Consider the following 20,048-nt stretch of genomic DNA (forward strand, 5'->3'; position numbering starts at 1 on the left):
AGAATTTTTATTCAGAAGTGTTTGCAAATTTTGCCTTTATTCCACAGAAGAACTGCATGAGTTTGAATAAAAACAATGGGCCCTGTCTCCTAAAATCTGAGAAAGGATACATTTCAGGGTGATGTGCCATACTTTTCTCCAATGAATTTCCTTACTGTCTAGCTGACATCTTTTCCATTTTCAAAAGTAGGAATGTAAAATATCCAAACAACTTGTTTCTGTTTTCACCTACCTCTTCTCATTGCTGCTTCAATTTCTTACTTATGGCTTCAAACTGACTACATGTCCTCCAAATGGTCAGCTAACTCTGTGCTGCTATGGGTAGAAAAGGGAGACCACTTCTCTTCTCACATCTGAGGCTCTTCCAAGGCTCCAAGGAAGACTTGCTGGGGACTAGGCAGCACAACACATATACTTGCTCTTGAGGGGACTGATGAGGTCTCCTTTAGAAACCTCCCACATCAACTCAGGCTGATGTGAATGTGTGTGATTTACTAGCATCAAGATAGCTGGTGGGAACATTCAAAGCCAAGAGTAATGCTTGCTTAAATGCTCATAGAAATTTCATGTACTTTATTTCATACCTATAAATCTGGAAGGCAGGTCTGAGTCAACTCACATTTTAATTTCCTTTGTGTTGATACCAGGCCCTATAGATGGCAGATGCTTACATATTCATTGAATATGTGAATTTAAACATCATTTTTAGCAATCTTTATATCCTTTCAATATAGGTTCTCCACAAAATTTCACAAGTAAAAGCATTCAGTTTTACCAAGTGATAAGTTATTTGAGCATATATTTCTTATAATAGAAACCTGATAAGAATGAAGGCTCCTTCTTCTACATGTGCTCACCTTGCCATCTGGTTTGTCAGATATTGCAGCTACACCAGCAATGACACTTTCTCCACTGGCAGAAGTAGTGTCTTGTGATTTAGTCTGAGAGTGGGATAAAAGATTGACAGAACTAAGTATCTTTGACCACTACCAAGATCATGGGTTTCAAACGTAGCTTCCATCTGCCAGTTTGTCCACATGGACATCATGGCACAGGAAGGTTTATTAGCTTTTACTGCACATGCTGCAATGCTGGGTATGGTATAAACCTGGACTTAATAGCCTACAGAGTCGTTCAGTCACACAAATAGGCAGACAGCATCACACCTGGTTTACGTGCTTCAGTGCACTGTGGTAAACTGGAGCCCATTGGACCAGGTGTTATGGCTCTAGTCAACTGTTGCCCTATGAGCCCATTTTTGCCAGATAGTCTGATTTTTTAAGAGAAGTTAGAAATTAGTATTTTATATGAAATGTCCTGACTTTGTTTGCTGGCAACTAATTAAAAATAATTTTAAACAACACTATAAAACAAATAAATATCCATGTGGTTGCATTTAACTGGGGAGTCACAAATTTGTGATCACTGATACATACTATATTGTGAAGCAGGCCTAGTTGTCACCGTCCAAGTACACTCAATCAAAAAGTTCTTCTTAGAGATTTATTTTATATGCGTCATTTTCTGATATTGGGCTGTATAAGTTCAACCCCTCTACAACAAGACTGTAAAAATGCTTCAAGCCTTTCATTTAAAAAAGCTGATAATGTTGAGCATGGTACTGCATATCTGTAAGACTCCATGAGAGGGAAGGAGAGGGGAGGGAAGGGGAAGGAAGGAGAGGGGAAAGAAGAGAAGAGAATGGGAAGGCAGGGAGGAGAAGAGGGCTTCAATTAAAAATTTTCCAATTGGGAGATACCCAAACCTGTTGCCTTGTAGTCATGCTGGTCACTTCTGGATGGTAGGAGATGGCTGAACAGAACATTTCCCTAAACTTTTCTGATGCCTTTGCTTTCTCAGATCTCCCATGAGCCCAAGTCCCTACAATGCTTTTGTAAAACCAATGAAATAATAGCACCAAATCATTACAATACAAAATATGTTCAGCATAGTCCTATCAACTCAACTACACACCCCGATGTGATCTGGGGAACCATGGCTTATTAGCTAGTTGATGTTAGTGCTTTCATGTCTATCAACCTGCTTTGTTTACCTTTGGCTCTGTTGTTTTCTCTGATGTCAGCTGCTCATTTGATCTGGAAACTGCTTTTTCATTTTGAGCATGTTTGCTTCTTGTATCTGGTGCATGCCTGGGGAGCCTCTTTGACTGAAAGCACACATGTACATGCACACACACAAACAAAAACATTGTTAGCACAATGGTGGTTTTAAACAACATTTTGACACTTTTCTTCATAGAATAAAAGCCATTCATAACAGTTGTGCTATTTCAAGGTTTGAATTATGTGAGTCTGAATTAGTATGATGCAAATATGGTAAAATTTCACTTCAGGTACAAAATTTGAAATAGGGCTAATCCTTTGCTCTAAATCAGCAAGAATCACTTAAGTAACTGTAAACACTACTATTGCCACATGGTGGCACCATTTTAACTGAAAAAAAAACATTCAGCCATCCATGGTTGGAACAAATGTCAAATGAGGAGAGATTTTAAAAGTATACTTCACCAAAACACATAACTTTATAATATCAAATCCTAGTGGTAATCACTTACCTCTGTGTGCTCCTTTGGCTTTCCTTCTTGGGATTTTTTCTCATGAACCACTGGGGGCTGTTAATTTCAAATAATTAAAAACTCAATTATATTAGAATCCATTGTTTTCACATGTCCAAATAAGCTCAAGAATAAAATTTCAATTAAATCATTCTGTCTCAGGAAAAACTCACTTTAGCCAAGTTCTTTGGAATCAACATAGACATGTGATGTCTGGTCAACAGTAACCCTACCACACCTCCAGTAGTAGTGATTATCAGAAAAACAGTGAAAATTGAATATTTCACCTAAAAAGATGTTTTCAAATATATATATTTCTGCTTTTCACAATCAAGATAAATTAGTAACTGCAAGTCTATCTACAGAAACATCAAATGAACAAGGTGAACACTGAGTCACCTGTTGAACAGCAATTCCACTCTAGAAATTAAGTTTTTAGCTTTCTTTCATAGGAGACGAAGAATTCTGTAATATCAATTAATTGATTTTTCAAAGTTTTTTCTTTATTATAATTAGAGAAGATCATATCACCAGAGACCTAATTCTCTTGAAATTTGATAGATAACCAAAAACATTTAGATGTAGAATAGAAGACAACTTCTATCTAGCTGCTATATTCTTCACTCTAGAATTCACAATGCAACTGCCATCTACAGGAGCCCTCAAAAATCAAGTAAGTCTCACCTTTCCCTCCATGATCTCACTCTCACCTATACTTAAAGTACTTTGCCTAAGCATCTCTGTGCCTTCCCGCATAAAATCTTGTGGTCTTATCCCACTCAAGTGTTTGAAAAAATAAAGTACAGCACTTTATTGATGAGAAAGATTTGCACTGGTGCAGACACCCTGGGACTCACCTCCATGTGGAGGCAGAAGAGCTTTCAGTCTGGACAGCCATGAGTCAGAATGGAAGAGAAGCCACTCCCAAGGGAAAGGCTCCTGAGTAACTAAAAACCAGCTCAACCAACACAGGTAAGACTGCCAAGATTAACTGGCCCAACTCTCATTCTTAAATTATCTCCATGCCATGTTCACAGACACATTATTCCTGATGTCTCATTGAAACTATAATTGGATACTACCATTTGTCTTTTCTATTTTGTTCCTGTTGTTTTATTTTTTGAGTAGTTATTTCATTTAAAAATATATTTTTGAATTAATTGCCTTCTGAAACATACTGTTTGTCTATAAAATATTTACATATTCTTTAAAAATTATATGGATTTAATGCTGTAAATATTTTATGTATAACCTATAATCATTTATGTAGGGTATATTTTGAAAGTGATAAATAAATATATATTTAATTAGAGATAAGGGCAAAATAGTTTCTGCCAGGTATCAAGGGGGTGGGGGGGAGAGGGAGGGGGTAGGGTGGATGGTAAGGAAGGGGGTGGGGGGAGGGGGGAGAAATTACCCAAACATTGTATGCAGATATGAATAAAATAAATAAATATATATATATATTTAATTAACTTCATATATAATTTGTTATTCATTATTGTAAAAAAGATTCTGAATAACTCACTAGCAAACTTATGCCATTTACCTTAGCTGATTGTGGCTTCTTCTCAGGCTCTGTTTTCACAGCCTAAATACAGAAGAATGAAAGGAAAAAAAAAGAGAAAGACAGGGAGGGAGGGGGGAGAGAGGGAGAAGAAAGAGATAAAGACAAAGAAAAAAGAAAAACAGAGAAAGAAAGAGGAAGACAGAGAAAGAAACAGACAGAAAGAACAAAAAGAAAAAGAGAAAGAACAAAAAAAGGGAGAGAAAGAAAGAGGGAGGGAGAGAGGGAAAGAGGGAAAAGGGAAGAAATAGAAATGGACATAGTTTATCAAGATTATAATAGATGCTCTTTAACTAAGTAAGTTCAAAAATGATTTTGAGGTTATAAATATAAAATTTATTATTAAATTTATTATACTCTTCTTGAAACTGTAACTCTTTAGATAACCACTTAACCACACTAAATAATATTCTGTTCTTATGATTCACATGATAATTTACATCTTATTTCTTACTATTTATATCAAAGATATGTAAAGGTTACTACTAACATTGTAGCAAATACATAAGCAGAATAAAATAAAACTCTTCATCTTTCAAAGCTAAGGATACCATTTTTCAAAGTCACTTACCTTATCTTTTTACCAATGAAATACTTACCACAGGTTTTGGTTAAAAGTGTGAAACGACGGCGTAATGAAAGACTTGGGGGCACAGAAAGCAGTGGATTATTTTTAGTGCTGTAAGTGACTGATGGGTAGTTAGGCTTAGAGAAAGATGGTGATGGAGTCAGAGCATCGCAGGAGATTATGACCTGGAATTGTTAGCATGTGCTGAGCGACTGAAGTGACCGTTAGTAAACAGTGATGCCTCTGTGCAAGGAACTATTTCACCTGTTTTTTGTGTCTTTTCTTGTGAGGAGGATGGGGTCCTTCCATCTTTTTGCTGATTGGAATTGCCTAATATAAGAGCACAGCCCCAAGTCTAATTTAATTTTATCTGACAGTCAAATAAGTACATTTATACAAAGGGCTTAAAATGTTCATATCAATATCCATTCTACTTATCTAACACATCTACTCACTGCATGCATATAGATATAGATCTCAAAGAAGATTTGGACATATGAACTCTAAGATCCCAAGCCAATATTTCAGTTTGCATTTGTATTTTGTAGTGAAGACTTCCATTAGTAAAGGTCATTCCTAATTCTTTTCATTTCCTTTCCTTCTCTGTGTAAAGGCTGTCTGAGCAATATTTTTTCTGTCGTTATTTCCAGTGTTTGTCTACGATCAAATAAGTAGTCATAGGTATTGTCATAAGTTTTCTGAAGTTCTGTCAACATATTTTAAATAATTTGTAAATACTTGTGCATGGGTCTTTATTGTACCTGTCATGGTCCTATATGTCGAGATTTAATCTAATGTTCTAATATTGTTCTGGAATAACTGTTGCAATTTAGGCACCTTTAGTGTGGTGTTTGTTTCATAGATTTTTTAAAGGTTACTTGTAGAAAAAAAGATAACTCAATAAATACATTCATCCATTTTTGATGGAGGTAAGATATGAAATTTGATTAATGTTTTATTAACTTTTCAAAGAGATTACAAATGGGTCTAATGTTTCCTGCTATTTCTCCTCTTGACTATTTGATGGCATCACTGGAAAGGTCTGTTTTTTATTTTATTATCTGAAGAAACTAAAGTCAAATATCTCCTAAATTTATCTTATCTTCAGTACTGAAAGTATATGCTTCCTTACACAATGACCTTGGGTTGTACCAATACACTTATTGCTTGGGGAAGAAATCAAAGTTCATGATCAAAGAAATGTTTTTAAAGAAATTTTAAATTTGGGATCCTTTCACAATGCATCCTTGCTAATGCAGTTCTGCTTATACAACTCAGTTTAAGCATCCTTTTTTTAAAAATTTATACAAATGTAATTTATTAAATGATTAACAAAGAAAATAAGCCAGTTGGTATTGTAGTGATTTGAATCTATTAATAGCTTCCAGTTTGTCATTTAGTGATCAAGACTTTGTATGGGAGAATTCGGCAGTACAGTTAAGAATGTATAGTCATAGATATAGGAGCTTATAATGCAATGTGCATTTAAATCAGTAATCATGAGTTTATTGCTGGTAGTGGTGATGCTGAACATAATAGCAACCGTGATAAATAATTTCAGTGTTTATCAATCATTTCCAGGTACCAGGGCATGCGCTCTAAGCCTTTACCTATGTCAACTCACTTCGTACTTATAATAACCTGATGAGACAGGTATTTTCATTCTACCTATTTTTCAGATGGGGAATTGAGGTTAAAGAAGTTAAATAACCCCCAAGGACACCTGAGATGGAGCTGGACTTGTATCCTCTCAGTCACAACGCTGCACTGCTCTCCTGTATTGGCCAACAGTTAACTCATGCTGGGCATTAGCTAGTGGACAGGCATTGTTCAATATATGCTTCTTTCCTTTTGCAGTCTTCTCAAATGGGCACTATTACCATTTTCCTTCAGATTGTGCAAATAAACCAAAGCAAAGAGAGGTTGTCTAATATCACATCTGGTGGAGAAACAGGCTTCCGAGCCATGCCACCTGGCTCCAGTGACCATGTTACACAATCTCTCAAGGATTTCATCCTGATTAGAAATGGTTTGACCCCTATACTCAACAGTGTGAACACCAATTCTAACGTGCCAAGGGCAAGAGATAAAGAACATAGACCTAGTCATATCATCCCTCTTCAGACATAGACTGAGTTTTTTAAAGATGTAGAATAAGACAAGGATTTAGTGTAAGTATTTTCTTGAATGAGCACTTTTACTCTAAAAGTTCAAAGTATTTGGAGACAGAAACTTATCAAGTTCAATCTGACAAACATCTCCAAGAGGAGGCTGGTGCAACTGCCATGAGTCAAACACCAGAAGCATATGAAGATAAGACAATTAGTGAGCATAGTGTCATTGAAATACACCAAGGAAGCTGAGGCCAAAGTGGTCCCAAGGCAGTGGTGGCACTTCATTGTTGCATCTTGTTTTTGTCTCTCCCTGTCTTCTGACATCTACTCTCCTCCCTTCCCCCACTTTCATTAGACTACCAAGGATTCTCAAGATTTAATGTTTCATGATGCCTGAAGTTTGCTGACACATGCTCCAGAAAATAGGGCACACTTGAAATAAACACTGGCTCTCTGAGACACAGGGGATTAGAATCAGGCAGTAGCTTACAAGTGAAGTAATACAAAGAAAAGTAAATCCTGTACTTATGGCTCTCCTTTCTTCCTCCTTTCTTTAGTTTTTATGGATTGTAAATTTGATGAGAATTTTTTAGATGCTTCTCCTTTAGTATTTTAAGATTATTTTAAGATTGATAGGATTTGGGAGTGGGAGGCATGGGGCCCTAGCACCAATCACAAATTTTTTAAAAAAAATTTTAAGTTAAGCTTGCTATAAGTAGAAGTGAGAGCTTAATAGGTTACTCACAGATCATATAATGTATATTTTAATATAAGTAAGAAACCAATCTAAGTGTAAAATATTAAAGTCTAGATTAAATATGCTTAAAAAATAAAATGAATGCTAAATGGCATTTAAAGATCTTACATAAATACAGGCAGATATTTGCAATGCTTTAGTTCAAGATAAGACCACAGCATCCCTGGTGGCACTAACTCATGCTGCCACATCCCCTGGGATAGGAAACAACTGAGACAGCACAGTAATATGGAAGACAGAAAGTCAACAAGGCAATTTACTGACAATGGATCTGGAGTAGCTCTCATAAGAATGAGTTGTGAGCAGTTTGAAAATGTCCCCTCTTGAACCCTCACTGGTATATTCTAGGAAACAGCATGAGACACAGTAACTAAGGGACAGGACTATGGTAACTTTAGGCAATTCTCAGAAACAGGCTTACCCTATGTAACAACTGCACTGGACAACATTCTTTTATTTCTAATTCTGAAATTCCAAGAAATAATTATAAGAATAAATTACAAATAGAGCTCAGCAAAGGTTTGTCAATAGGAAATATTCGCCATGACTCAAGTTTCAGAAAATAATTGAAGTAACCAGTACCTGTTTCCTTTGTTTCTATGTCACTTAATGTAACCTTTCTCATTTTAAAATGCACATCAAAATATCAGAACCATTTTTAGTAGGATGTTTAGAATCTATATTCGTATTTAGGTCCAGAGAAATGTATTTGGAGAAATTATCTTCATTTCAAAAACTTAATCACAAAAACAAAAGCAAAAACAAACAAACAAAAGGAAACTCCAGGTAACTCCTTTTTCTAGATATTCTAGAACAATGTCTATATATGAGTTCAAGGTAAATATTAGAAGAACTGAATTTCCAAAGGCCTCTTTAAGTTAGGAAGAAAGTGTTTACTTCCATAATGTAATCTTCCTAAGACATAACTTGTCTGTCAACAATTATTTTGCCTTTGATTTGCTCACAAATCAAACTACAATATAACTGATTTAAAGTGGCATTCACCCAACTTGACTCTTAAGGTCCTTTGTACCTTGGTTCCTGTGGTATTCATACTAGAAGACTTGCCAGTTGCACCAGAGGAGGCAGACACCTATAGAGGAAAGAAAAGAAAGTTTGATTCGATTCAACCTACAATCTGAATTATCCCCAGCTCCTCTCAACCACATTGTCCATAACTCTTTACTTTGATTTCTACCTAGTTTGCAACATCATACCCATAAAACTACAGTAGGTGGTGTTGCCCAGAAGGTAAAAGTCTTTATACACAGATGAAATGGGTTCAAATTTTGGGTCTGTTTATTTACCAAATAATATTGGCAACTTACTTTCCTTGTCTCTAGTTTCCTATCCTCAATTTTACTTCAATAGATAACAGCTACCTTATAAGTTTATTGTAATAATTACTGTTCTGTGGTACAGAACACAGTTATAATATGGTAAACCATATTATAACTACACTTAATATTATTTCTAGAAAGAACATGGACTTTGAAACTTGAAAGAACTTTGTTCAAATCCCAGCTGTGTCACCTGGATCTGTGGCTTTAAACATTACATAATATAAAATGGGCTAATGCTGTCTATTTTGCAGGTTTGTAAACATTTCCAATGATTGTAAAATCTCTGACATATCATAAATGTTCACATTTACTAACACATTATTCCTAATATATTATGGAAAATAAAAGGAACAAGAACAGTACTTGGATACATGGAAATCATCCTTTCTGTATTATGTAATAAAGAGAAGATGGCAGGTAGGATTGCTGAGAGAATTTTGCTGAATTACCCTTCTCACCTAGGCCTTCCTCAGAAGGTACGAGGTAGAAATGGCAGCTGAAGTACTCAAGAAACATCCTTTTTAAGGATGTATCTTGGTAGAGGAGCCCTGCAAGCAAATCACCTAAGTAGTGAGTGACACCTGAGCAGGCGGATACATGCTTGGTTTTGAGTACTATTCTAGTACTGAGCTTGTATTACACTGGTTAATATTAAATAGGTAATCATCATCTTGGCAAATTCCAACCCAGGCTCACTTGAACCTCCTGAACATTTGAGTCCGTCAGGCTCTAGAGCCCAGGGATTCCATCTGGCACAAGCTGCTTCTTAAGCAACTGGCTGTCAGTAAACAGCTGTTGCCCTGCCAGCAATATTTGGGAAAGTCTATAATTCAAACTTTACTCTGTCTCTAATGCCTAGTCATGAACTGCTTCAGAGGCTGAGTCAGGCAGCATGAGCCTGTCCCTGCTCCTCCCTTACCTTCTCCCACCCTCAACATAAACCACTCGATAATAGTATGAACCCACTGTAACCTACAGCCCATGACCAAAATCACCTTCCCATCAGACCTCGAGTAAAATTTGTGGGGGGTAAAAGTGCCCATACTTATATAATTCTGGTTTTTGTACATAATTAGAATTGGTTGTACAAATTTCCATTCAAGTTCATGAAGTTCCATTTTGCTGCATCTCATTCCCTCAATAATTTTCCTCAACCACATAAAACTACCCTAGGAACCAAACAGCTCATAAGGAAGTGCTTTTTAAGGTGAAAATCTTTAGGCAAATATTTATTTTTTAAACATCCAGTTTATTAAAAACATTCAAAACACACATAACCTTGAATTATTCAACCTGCCTTACTACTTTATTAAATAATATCTGGAAGTGAGCTCAAATCCTTGAAAAGAGAGGACTTTCAAAGGCTCACCAAGAATAGTAAAATCTCTACATGGATCAGCTAGAAAAAAGCATGGAGCAGGCTAGCATAGGAATTTAGCAAAAGGCCTTGGCCCCACCTGCTCTCAGCATAGATTCCTCCATGACAGTTACATCCCTTCACTAAAAAGCATGAAGTGTCTTGAAATTGAAATATGGAAGCTGGTCCATGGGGACTGGAAACAAGGGAAATGACCCCATCCCATTGTTAACCGATTCAACTCTGGATTATTGTAGCTCATTCAATTTTATTCTGTAGGTGCAGACAAGTAGTTTTTAATATCTATTGCACTGGGTGAAGGACTGGATATATTTTAAATTCTATTGTACTGTTTGAATTGCTATCATGGGTGTGAATAACTATTATAATAAAAATTGTGAAAAGTTAATCCAAAGATCTTTGAAGAGAAAGAACGTCTTCAGTAACATTGTTAATGGCTAATATACAGGTTTTAAACAGATAAGGAAACTGGAATCTAATGTACAGGGTCCACCACAGTCCACTGGCTTCCTCAAGTGTTTATCCAGAATACTGTTTGTGCCAGGTACAGTGTTAAGTGCTGGGGACACTGGTGAAACCAACAGACATGTTCCTGCCCTTGCGAAAGTTACAGCCTAAATAATCCCTTCAACAATTACTTGCTACAAAAGGAAATCACAGAGTCCCATGAGAACTCAGACTAGGAACTAAAGCTGGCTCAGGGGACAGCTGAGACAGGGGATGCTGAGGATGTGACAAGCTGTGTGGTGACTAAGGACAAGGGGGCATCACCTAGGCAAAAGGCTGGGAGGAGCATTCCACGCATGAGGATCCTCTGAGTGGACAGCACTAGAACCAAGGCCAACCTGATTTCCAAACCAGTGGCCCTCTATTGCAGTGCCTATTGCTCAGATAGTCCTAAGGACATCAAGGGACTGCCACTTTTTAACACACAACCATCTATGCTCAGATAGACCAAAATACCTCTATGGGAATAACACTATAGGTAGCACCAAAGTGCAGCTACGATACTTTCCTTTCCAAATGGTCCTTACAAATTTCTTTCTTTCTTTCTTTCTTTTTTTTTTTTTGGTGGTACTGGTTTGAACCCAGGGCCTTATGTTTTCTAGGCAGGCACTCTACCACTTGAGCCACTCTACCAGCCCCAACAAATTTCTTAATATTCAGAGTTACAGCAATCATTTACAAATTTGAATTAAGGGATAAATTAGAATAACAAGAAGCAGAGAAATATTTCCTTAATAAAAATCATTCTCCACTCATCCATTCAACAGTCATCTAAAAAGTATGAGGTAGAATTTGAGGGCACACAATGAATATACAAGATACAACCATGGCCTTGGAAGAGTTGAGTCCTGTGAGATAAACAGACATCAAGTAGTTTACATTACAATTTAAGTGCTCTAGCCATGTGAAGAGGTCTCCCACATGACAAAATAAATGTTTTAGTTCTAACTTAGTTTCAGGCCCATCTCAAACAATCTTCCTATACTTCCAAGTTGCATTAAAATAAACCAATACTGAGAAGAACTTAGTTGCAGTCTAGAAAAAAATGAACATTTAATCTTATGCTTAACCAATGATACCTTATGTTCTGGCATTATTCAACAAAATCTCTTCAGATATGCTTACTCACTACTGTAAGAATTTTAGTCCACCACAATGAAGAATTGGAGATATAAGAGGAAGATGACCTGCTGTCAAGATCCTTGGAAAATAGAAATGGTTTTCTTTTCTTTCTTTTTTTTCAGCACTGAGGTTTGAACTCAGGGCTTCATGCTTGGTAGGCAGGTGCTCTTACCTCTTGAGCCATTCCACCAGCCTCTTTCTGTGATGGCTTTTTTTGAGACAGGGTCTCTCAAACTGTTTGCCCAGGGCTGGCTTTGAACCATGATCCTCTTGATTTCTGCCTCCTCACTAGCCAGGATTACAGGCATGAGCCACCAGTGCCTAATGGAAATGGCTTTCTTTTTTTTGGCACATATTTCCCTCAGGACTCCCAGACTCCAGACTTAGCTCTCTTATCCATTCTGGCTGGATAATTCTTATTTCTTGCGCTCTTAGACACATATCTCCCCCTTAAGTAGAACAGCAATTGCTGCTGCTGCCTACACAGAAAACACAGAAATCCTCGTATCGTTAAAGTCTCTTTCATAAATTTCAACCTCATCTCCCAACGCATTGGAACCTCTATTCCAGACAGACAGATAACTCATCCAACCCCAGACACAGCGCACTTGCCTCTCCCTTTATACTTTTCCTATGATTGTTACTGTTGGTGTGCTTCTCTCCCAAAATATCCAAATCCTATGTATCTTTTCTTTAAAGTGTATCTTTCTGGCTCCCAGTTGTGGCATTGTAACTTCTGCACCATTGCAGTCAGTCTCACTGTGCATCCTCCTTTTCCTATCCCAGTTCACTTCCCTGTAACACCATGTAGAGGAGGTGATAATATAATTGTGCTATGAATGAGCTCCTCCACCAGACCGGACCCTGTTAAAGAGAGCTGACTGGTGGGTGCACTAAGGAACATGCTAACCTCCGTTCTTACCCACCACATCTCTATCCAGGGCTTTACCTTGATCATGTGGGTGTCTAGTGAGGCTGCATGAGAAGAAAAGCAAGACCTAGAACCATCCTTAACTACCCTGCAAAACTGCATTGGAGTTGAGATGGTTCTGAGCTCTCTCGAAGGTCCTGGTAAATGTGTCCAGGTGTGTGGGGGGTGGTTTGGGCTTCTGTAGCCAGGGTGGGTTCCTAGAACATTTACTCATCTGTCCTACTGCCGTTAAATCCAGATGATTGAAAAATCATTCCCTCAGCTCCTTATTTCTCTGTCTACCACAGAATATAGTCCCTTCTCTTCTTGTGTGGCTCCCAAAAGGCTCAGCTTTTTCCAGGCATTTCCCGATGGCTTATGGGCACCTCACTACCTCCCCTCCAGCCATTCAGCCTCACCTTGATCTCAACCCTTGTCCTCAGCTAGCTTGGTTGAGGAAGTGCACACAGAGAGGAGAACAGCAGATGTGTCAAGTTTTTTTCTCCTAATGCCAAACCTTGCTTCCTTTCCCCGTGCCACCACTGGCAACATTTCCATATCCTCCCACACATACTAATCACCCTTATGCACCTGGATCTGTCTGTTTATTGAGGGTTACTAAGAACATCAGGCTTCAAGCATCTGCTCTCTTTATCCACTTGCTAGTCCATCACAGCTTCACTGTGAATCAGTGACCATTCTCTATTTGGCTGTTCTCAATAGGAGCCTCATACTTCTGATCTGCTTCCTTCTGGAAGCTTCTTTACCTACCTCATTCTTCTTTGTGATCTTTAATATTCACCCATAAGCCTTTTCAGTCACCCTGCCTTTTCTCTTATATTATTGCTTCCTCAGAATATTGATTTCTTGTCATAACTTTATCTTTTATTGTGTGCAGAGTTCTTTATACCTTATCAACAACCCAGGTTTATTATGAGACTACTTTAAAAAGAACAAACTAAGAAAGATCCTGGCCCATATCCCTGTTTTAGTAATTATTCATCCAAATTAATTACCTCTCCATTCCCTCATCTGTAAAATAGGGATAGTACCACCTGGCTCTGGACTTCTGTAAGGAACTCACCTAGCCCTGACTCACCTGGATTCAGGAGCATGCTGGTTTTAATGCATTTCACCATTTCGTTCCTTTCATTTCTACTGCCACACCCACTCCTGGTCTAGTCACCTATCACCCACACCTGGATAACATCCAGATCCTTCCAATAGTTTCTGGGCTATGTTCTCTCCTACCCCCACCCGTGCTCCAATTTATCTCAGTCCTTTCAGTCTATGGCTGCCTAACCAATCCTTCTAAAGTAAATGTGTACCGTATTTCCACACTGATGAAAGATCAATGCCTTCTTCCTGATTATTTGATCATTTTTATTCAACTACTTCTCTCACCAAGGTGTCATATCACATCTCCCCTCCAGTCAGGATGGGGTCCTTACCATCTCATCAATACCTCATCAAGTGTCATTATGCACTAGTTAAGAATGTGAGAGGTAAGAGGAGACTATGGCTTTAACTTAAGACAGCTAGTGAAATGCAGTTGACGTTTAATGCACGTACAACCTCAAGCAAGTTACTTATTACCCTGTGCTGTTTCCTCGTTTGTAAAATGGGAATAATAATTTCTTACATTGTTAAATTGTTTTGGGAATTTGGTTTAAGGGTGTTTTAAGGATAACTTAAGTGAGTATATGTGAGACAATTGTAACAATGCTTGGCAGATGGTCAAGTGTTTGGCAAATGCTAGCTCTTGTTATTTCCACTGTCACTATCACGTTCCCCTTCACCTCTCAGCCTTTCACTTCATCATTCCCACTGCCTAGGAAGCTCCTGCCCTGCCCAACTCCTACCTGTCCCTACCTTTGCAGATCTGTTTTAAGAAACAGTACCTTGATCTGCTATAGCTCATATTATCTTCTCAACTGTTGTAAAATTTGCACCTCTCACTTGAACGCTAAATCATATCTTCTGCATGGGAGGGTTACTGATCTCTTTTCTAAGTACATGTCATGTCTTGTCAATGAAGCTACAGTGTTATCAAGGGGACATCAGGGGACATTTCTACTCCCTCCAGTACCTATAGTGGTAGCAGAGAGGAGCTAAAAAACCTCACTGTTGATTCTAATTTTGTTTCCATTTTAACTGTCCATTGAAGTTCATTTAAGCAAAGAATGAAATGTAATTTAATACCTCGGTGTTTTTTTTTTATTTTTAACCTAGAATTGAAGATATAATTAATAAGTCAGAGGACTTAAGTTTCCATCCTGATGGCTTCTAAGTGCCGTGATTTGTACAGAAGGTGGATTAAGCCTGCTGAGCATCCAGTTTCTCATCACAGGAATAAGAGGTACTTCACAGGATTGCAGTGAGAGTAAATTTAGATAACAAATCTTAGGGCGATTTGGAAAAAAAAAAAACAGAAAAATATTTTCTGAGTTAAGAAAATCTGAAAAATCAAAACAATTCTTAACTTCTACTTAGCTACATTATATATACAAGAGAAAAGTAATTTGTTTCTGAACCATGACCAGGTTCTTATTTAATAACATCTCACATAATGAAAGAAAAGAAATCATGGTTGTGCAAAAAGCCCTATGAAACACAATGTGATGTGAAATACATGAGAGAAGGGGCCAGACATGGCCCAGTTGCTTCATATCTTCATCCCCAGAGTCTGCTGCACAGTAGGTGCTGAACATGTATTTGCATGAATTTCGTGTATGAATAAACACAAGAATATTATTTAATAGTCCAAATGCAACATTGTAGGAGTTTTACTACATAATCACCAGAAATTTTACCCACAGTAGAGGTTAAAAAAAAAAACCAAGAAAGATAACATATTTTAAACTCTCATCTCTTACATCATTATTGTCATTAACTGGGAATTGAACAACTTTAAAAAAATGTATGTAAGAAAGTTCCCAAACTGCTTCCTGGAAGACATGTGCAACAAACAATAGACAGTGGATGAGGGACTTTTCTAAAGAAACCACTGCCATCTTTACAAACACTACTTATGGACCTAGTGAGCTACGTTTCTTTCCATTATGATGACTTATTCACTTCAGGAAATGAATATTCAGATGTTCAAGTTTGTCTTTTGTGTGCCATGATGTCATACCATATTATACACCCTTGCAACACTTTTAATGAGAGCTGCAATACAGGCATCTTACAAAGTATAGAGTTTAGTCATAATAGAAAACATGAATCAGATGAGAGATAAACAATAGATTGTCTATGGATGAGGTGAATCAAGTCATCTCTTTCCAGGAGAATACGGCACTGTAGTAGCTGATGTAGTTAGTGTACCAATTTATACCTTGGAAGATAGTAGAGGTCACCCACAGAATGGGAGAAAATCTTTGACAGCTGTACATCAGACAAGGGACTGATAGCTAGAATATACAGGGACCTCAAAAAACTAAACTCCCTAAAAATCAATGCCCCAATAAAGAAATGGGCAAATGAACTGAACACAGCTTTTCAAAGGATGAAGTCCAAATGGCTAAAAAACATGAAAATATGCTCACCATCCCTGGTCATAAAGGAAATTCAAATAAAAAAACCATATTAAGATTCTACCTCAGTCCTGTTAGAATAGCTACCATGAAGAACACCACCATCAACAAGTGTTCGTGAGGACGCGGGAAAAAAGGAACCCTTATACACTGCTGGTGGGAATGTAAGTTAGTAAACTGCTATGGAAAACAGTATGGAGGCTCCTTTAAAAAACAAAAATAGACCTGCCATAGGATCCAGCAATACCACTCCTAGGGATATACCTGAAGGAAAATGAGTCAGCTTGCAACAAAGGCACCTGCACACCCATGTTTATTGCAGCACTATTCACAATAGCTAAGCTATGGAAACAGCCAAGGTGTCCCACTACTGATGAATGAATTAAGAAAATGTGGTATTTATGTACAATGGAATCTTACAAAGAAGAATGAAATTTTGCCATTCACAGGTAAATGGATGGAACTGGAGAATATCATCTTAAGTGAAGTTAGCCAGACTGAGAAGGCCAAAAGCTGCATGCTCTCTCTCATATGTGAAATACAGACCTAATACAAATACAGCAATATTGTGAAATACTGGTCACACTAAGGGGAGGTCACATATGAGAGGGAGAGAGTAAAACAAGAAAACTAAGAAGATGAATATGGTTGATATGCTGTCTATATAAAAATGAATTCTTAAACCAGCTGAAACCACTATAAGAAAGGGACTAAGGTAGAATGAAGAAAAATAGAGGAGATGAACCAGTTGGGGTTATATACATATATAAGTGAAAATATCACAAGGAAACTCCCTATGTAGCTACATTTATCTCAAATAAGCAAAAATGTCATTTTTTTTCTTTTTCTTTTTTCCTCTACAAAATCAGAGAACAAGAGGCTGGAACAAGTCCTGCAAGGGGGATGAGGGTGGCGAATTGGTTCCAGTGGAGGGGGGCGGGGAAAGGGGGCAGGAGGGTGAATATGGTGCAAATACCGTGTACACACGTATGTACATTAAAAAATGATACCTGTTGAAACTATTGCAGGAGTCAGGGGGGACAGGGGAACAAAGGAAAGCAGTGGAGGGGATGAATTCAAGTATGATATATTTGATACATTGTAAGAACCTGTGTAAATGCCAGAATGTACCCCACCCAACACAACAAAGGAAAAAAGTTTGAGTGTGATATCAACAAAAGTACAATCTAATAGGTGATCAGAGAGAAGGTCTGTATTTCTGAAGTGTGGGTGCAGAAGATGGTTAGGAAAGGCTGCATAGAGGAGGTGGGGACTATTTATTATTTATTGTGGTGTGACCAAGAGAGAGATAGGGAATTACAGACTCTTCCATTTATCAGGAACTAGGACAAGTGATCTACATATCTGATTTCAATATATCTTATAAAATCCTAGGAGGTAAACATTATTATCTTTTTTATAAGTGAGAAAACTGAGGCTTAGAAAAATTGTATAACTTATCTAAGATTACACAGTTAAGGAACAGTGGAGCTTAGGCTGAAACATAAGCACAACAGCTATGCCCATGAACATTTTGCTATAACATGTTGAATTCCTTTATTTCAAAAATGAAAGAAAAATATTTAGGGTTTATTAAAAAATGCAGATGCATGCTGGAATGGGGTAGCATTCCACGTAAGCAAAATAGCATAAGCAAGACTTGCAGGTTAGGAAAGTCCTGCAGACATTTAGTCTAGAGTACAATAGATCAAAGCTACAGAATGAGGCACTCTGAACATCACTACAGAGAAACTGAAGATGATTACAGCTCATCTGAGTAGGTTGTTTGTTCATGAGCTCCCTCAAAAGGGACACATAGATTTAAGATAAAAACCCTGTGCCGGAACTCAGTTTGCTCTGGGAAGTGGAATGTACATGAAACTTTGGCCTCTGAAGCAATGTGTGGACAGACCTCAAAATAAACATCCAAATGTTGCCTGGAAACTGGGAAAATAGTCACAGCAGGTGTGTGATCCAAATCTAAGCTAGGAGGACTGTAGATCGTTTGCCCACATGCTTAGAAGATTTCACAGTTAAATCATGAAGTCAAGCTTCTGGTTCTGCAAGGTAACTGCTTCGTTTTCATTGCTTTGCAAACTCCAGTTTTTCAGTATTTTTTTTTCTCCCCTAGGATAACAAAAATTATTTTGTAGGCAAGGAGAAGAGTGTACTACACAGCCTGGTTTAGAAAAGCAGCTTTTTTTCCCTGAAAGTCTATTTATGCTTTAGAAATCCCAGCTGCTTTTCATGATGCATGCAATAATTCCAACTATGTCTGACCTTTGTTTGCTCAAGAGAAGTCAGACCTGGAAAAGAAGTCTACTTTCTTCATTTGGTCTCTCCCCTAGAGAAGGTTTGTCAGGCAAGGATTTGCTTTAGCTTGTGAGTCAATTCTAGAATGGCAGGACACTACCACTGCTTTGACAAGTTACACACTAGTCTTGACTAACTTTCTCAAAGAAAAAAATGTAGTGAATTTGACATTACGGCATTTTGTTTAAGTGGAAATGCATGATTGGTTCAGGTCCATGTTCTAGTCAAATAAAGAGAAATCTTTGTAGCAAAAGCACAAATCTGAACAAATTCTAACAGACTTTGAGCTAATCTAAATTATACATGAGTATTGATGGTATGGTTATTAAATTAGAATAAAAAATTGTAAACTCTGCTAGCAACCACTTCAGAAGCCCTTTACACTTGGCTTCCCCTGTGTGTTCATTCCTTAGGTACAGACCTAAGTAACAAAAGGTGAGAGAAACAAGAGAAGGTTTATGGGTTCTCCTGCTCTAAACCAAATTGCCAGCCTTAATCTTTAAGGGAGTGAAGACTCAAAATGTCTCTAACAGAAAGTGAGAAGGAACTTAGGAAGAAATTTTGAGACAGAGAAGGTTGCATGGAGGCTGAGAAGTGGATCTGCCATGTAACCATTCTTAAGTCTACTTGTCATGAAAACATGTTCTTCACAAGAAAGCTTAAATAACAGAAATTATAACAGGGTTCTCTTACCCAAGCTGACTTTCAAGTGACCAAATTTAAAATGGGAAACAAGATAAAATATCATTGTGGAAATTCGTAAATATATACTGACGGCAATTACAATGATTAAAGAAGCAGGGATATAGTAGTCAGAATGCTCATGGTCCAGGCCCTTGTGTTTGAATCCCAGCTCCACTTCTGGCTGTTTGATCCTGAGAAAGTCCTGCTTGTTCTATGCCTATTTAATATAATGATGCCTTTCACTTCATTACATCCCACTTTCCCCCCAGATAAAAATTCAGTGGAATAGAAAAGATATAAAAATACAATTGGTTTGAAATCAATGCAAAAATACTAGCATTGCTGTGTATACTTCAATCTAAGTAATAGTTTTGTATTTCCCACACAATAAGGGAGTTTTCAGTTGTGGACTGCCATTAAAAATTTCACTACATTCAAAGATGGCTAATTTATTCCTTTATTACTATCTACATAAATTGTCTAAAGAAGCTGACAACTAAACCATTATCTGGTAATTCCAAACAATATGCAATATTCTCTTTCAGAGAAACCTCATTTATCAAAAAATTTCAACAACATTAACATATCAAGCATTAACAATAAGTGAGCATAATATTGACTTTTATTATTTATTTTAATTTAGATACAAATTCCCCTCTTAGTTATTAATGTTA

The 20,048-nt window shown here is 37.4% G+C and overlaps 1 protein-coding gene across 7 annotated transcripts in view; it reads right to left on the minus strand.

Moving 5' to 3' along the window:
• Cast (calpastatin) overlaps positions 1-20,048 on the minus strand; it is a 107,839-nt gene that overhangs the window by 39,863 nt on the left and 47,928 nt on the right. For 4 of the 7 annotated variants that reach the window (XM_074077041.1, XM_074077040.1, XM_074077042.1 and 1 more), the window contains 6 exons: positions 8,615-8,674; positions 4,975-5,040; positions 4,125-4,166; positions 2,576-2,632; positions 2,054-2,167; positions 858-941 (listed from right to left, as the gene is read on the minus strand). In XM_074077041.1, the coding sequence (XP_073933142.1) occupies positions 858-941; positions 2,054-2,167; positions 2,576-2,632; positions 4,125-4,166; positions 4,975-5,040; positions 8,615-8,674 (423 nt within the window). The remainder of the gene's footprint in view (positions 1-857; positions 942-2,053; positions 2,168-2,575; positions 2,633-4,124; positions 4,167-4,974; positions 5,041-8,614; positions 8,675-20,048) is intronic. The other 3 variants (XM_074077046.1, XM_074077043.1, XM_074077045.1) reach the window with 1 other exon arrangement.

Source organism: Castor canadensis, chromosome 6, assembly GCF_047511655.1.
Source record: "Castor canadensis chromosome 6, mCasCan1.hap1v2, whole genome shotgun sequence".
Classification (NCBI taxonomy): domain Eukaryota; kingdom Metazoa; phylum Chordata; class Mammalia; order Rodentia; family Castoridae; genus Castor; species Castor canadensis.